The sequence below is a fragment of the Dioscorea cayenensis genome, unplaced genomic scaffold (genome assembly GCF_009730915.1).
Source record: "Dioscorea cayenensis subsp. rotundata cultivar TDr96_F1 unplaced genomic scaffold, TDr96_F1_v2_PseudoChromosome.rev07_lg8_w22 25.fasta BLBR01000644.1, whole genome shotgun sequence".
Classification (NCBI taxonomy): Eukaryota; Viridiplantae; Streptophyta; class Magnoliopsida; order Dioscoreales; family Dioscoreaceae; genus Dioscorea; species Dioscorea cayenensis.
Window position 1 is genome coordinate 250,026 of NW_024087035.1, and position 2,506 is coordinate 252,531.

The 2,506-nt window shown below is 41.3% G+C and overlaps 1 protein-coding gene across 1 annotated transcript; it reads left to right on the top strand.

The window, feature by feature from the left end:
* The first annotated feature begins 1,148 nt into the window (after nucleotides 1-1,148).
* On the top strand, nucleotides 1,149-2,506 carry LOC120254819. Its single transcript, XM_039262846.1, has 2 exons — nucleotides 1,149-1,243; nucleotides 1,357-2,506. Exons 1-2 carry the CDS (start codon nucleotides 1,149-1,151, stop codon nucleotides 2,504-2,506), a joined length of 1,245 nt encoding a protein of 414 aa, XP_039118780.1.

The window sequence follows — 2,506 nt, forward strand, 5'->3', positions numbered from 1 at the left end:
GGAACATGGTGTCCACATTCCATACAAGCAAGCTTGGTTAGGAAAAGAGCATGCGCGGGTGGTCCTCAACGGCAGTGACATCTCCAGCTATGATTTGTTGCTTTGGTACGTGGATAAGGTGGTTGAGACAAACCCCGGCAGCATTGCAATCATGGAAAGAGACGGTGAGCGTTTTAAACGTGCATTCTTTTCTTTCAATGCGTGTATCATGGGCTTCAAGAGGGCTTGCAGGCCGCTGTTGTTTCTTGATGGTATCCACCTCCTTGGAAAGTATCGGGGTACTCTATTAGGTGCCATATGCAAAGATGGAAACAATGGCTTTTTCCACGTCGCCTTCAGTATTGTCGACAACGAGACAGATGCCAAATGGATGTGATTCATTTCCAAGTTAGGTGATGCTTTATACGATGAAGGAGATTATCAAGAGATAACTACGTTTGTATCAGACAGGTTTAAGGGCCTTGTAAACGCCATTGCGAGAGTCTTCCCTTCTTCCCCACATGCATACTGCCTACGATATTTGGAGGCCAATTTTATAAAAGCCAATGTAAGACTCGGGAAGTGATGCAGGAGTAAAACAAACAAGACTTGATGTAGGAATAGATCAAACAAGACCAAGTGTTGAGTACTTAGACATTGAAGAATTTTCAGAAGAACACCCAGTCTTTGGTGAAACTCTTCGTGAAAACTGTAGCAACTGCGTTGACCATAAGATGCATGTAACCTATGGTTGGAAAGCTAATGAAGTCTAGTTTCCAACCCAACCAATTTTATATCAATTGGAGTTTCCTAGAAGGAGTTATGGCTTCTAGGCTGGAGGTCTATCAAGTTGACTGGTTTCAGTAACTCCTTTACTTTCTATTTCTGCAGCTTCTCTTTTAGTCTTAATTATCTCTTAAGTGTTTGTTAGTTTAATAACTTTGTTTATCTTTAAGTTTCCCTATTCTTGGAGGGTTGTTCTAAGAGTTATATACTTGGATTGGGTGCCTAAGGGAAGACAGCTAATGTGTGGCTGGAGAGTGGGAGGATGTGCCTCATTTTCTGGGTTCTTTCCTTTGAGCTTGTGCAGGCCATTGAGGAGAACTCTCTCAACTCTCTATCTCTTTGGGTTGATCCTATATACGATATCCGATCGTGGACTTCGTTCGATGGTGGATCTCATCCCTTTTGTTGCGTTATTTTCACATCAGGTGGTACCAGAGCCTAGGTTCGGATGGCTGATCGTCGTCGCCATATACCTAATGTTCATGCAGCCCCAGCCCATGAAAGGAGTGTCCATGATGTTGAAGTGGCAGATCTGAGAAGACAAGTACAGCAGCTTCAAGAATAACTCCAAAGACTGTAGCCTTTGGAAAGAGATCAACAACCACAAGGTGATGTAGATCAAGAAAGTAGTGGCAGTGAAGACCAGAATCCCTTCTATTCTTCTTCTAGTTCTAGAGAAGGCAACAGCCCTAGCAATTGCCACCAAACACGTGCAGTCCGTAGGCAGGAATTTGACGTCAAGGTTGATATTCCAGAATTTGAAGGAAGAATGCAGCCTGACGAGTTCGTCGATTGCCTTCACACTGTCGAGAGAGTATTTGATTTTAAAGATGTATCTGATGATAGAAAGGTAAAGCTTGCTGCTTTAAAATTAAGAAAATATGTTGGATTATGGTGGGAAAACTTGAAGAGGAAAAGAGTTCGAGAAGGAAGACACCCTAATGCGTTCTTGGGAGAAGATGAAGAGGGAACTAAAGAGAAGATTTTTCTTGGGAAAAACTATAGACAAGATTCCTATCTCAAGCTTCATAATTTCAAACATAATGATCTATACATTGAAGAGTATCTTGCTGAATTTGATTATTTGATGATCAAATATGATGTGGTAGAGCCTCAAGAGCAAACTATTGCTAGGTTTCTTAGAGGATTGAGGACTGAAGTAGGCAATATGGTGCAGCTACAGCCATATTGGACTTATTCAGATGTTTGTAAGCTTGTTATGAGGATTGAACGACAACTAAAAGAAGCTCGGGGAAGTGGTTTTCGTTCTGTAAGAAAGGGAGGTTCTTTTAACCAAGGGAAATCCTCAAATTCTAGGCCTTCTAAAACTGTAAAACCTTTTACCTCAAGGTCACTGAACAAAGGTGAAAGCTCTAAACAACAAGGCCCTCCTAATACAAGTTCAAGAAAGTGTTTCAAGTGCCGAGGATATGGGCATATTGCAGCAGATTGCCCAAATCAGAAAATAATTTCTATTGTCGAAGAAGAAATTGAGGAAGAGTCTGATGAAGATGAGGTTGAATGTTCTCAAATGGAAGAGGTAGTTCATGCAGATGAAGGAGAACTTCTTGTTTGTCGAAGTTTGAATGTTCAACGCACACAAGAAGATGGTTGGTTGCATCACAACATCTTCCATACTAGGTGCACTTGTCATGGTAAAGTCTACGATGTGATTATAGATGGGGGTAGTTTTGAAAATGTTGTTTCTAGCGACATGGTAGACAAATTGCAGCTGAAATAG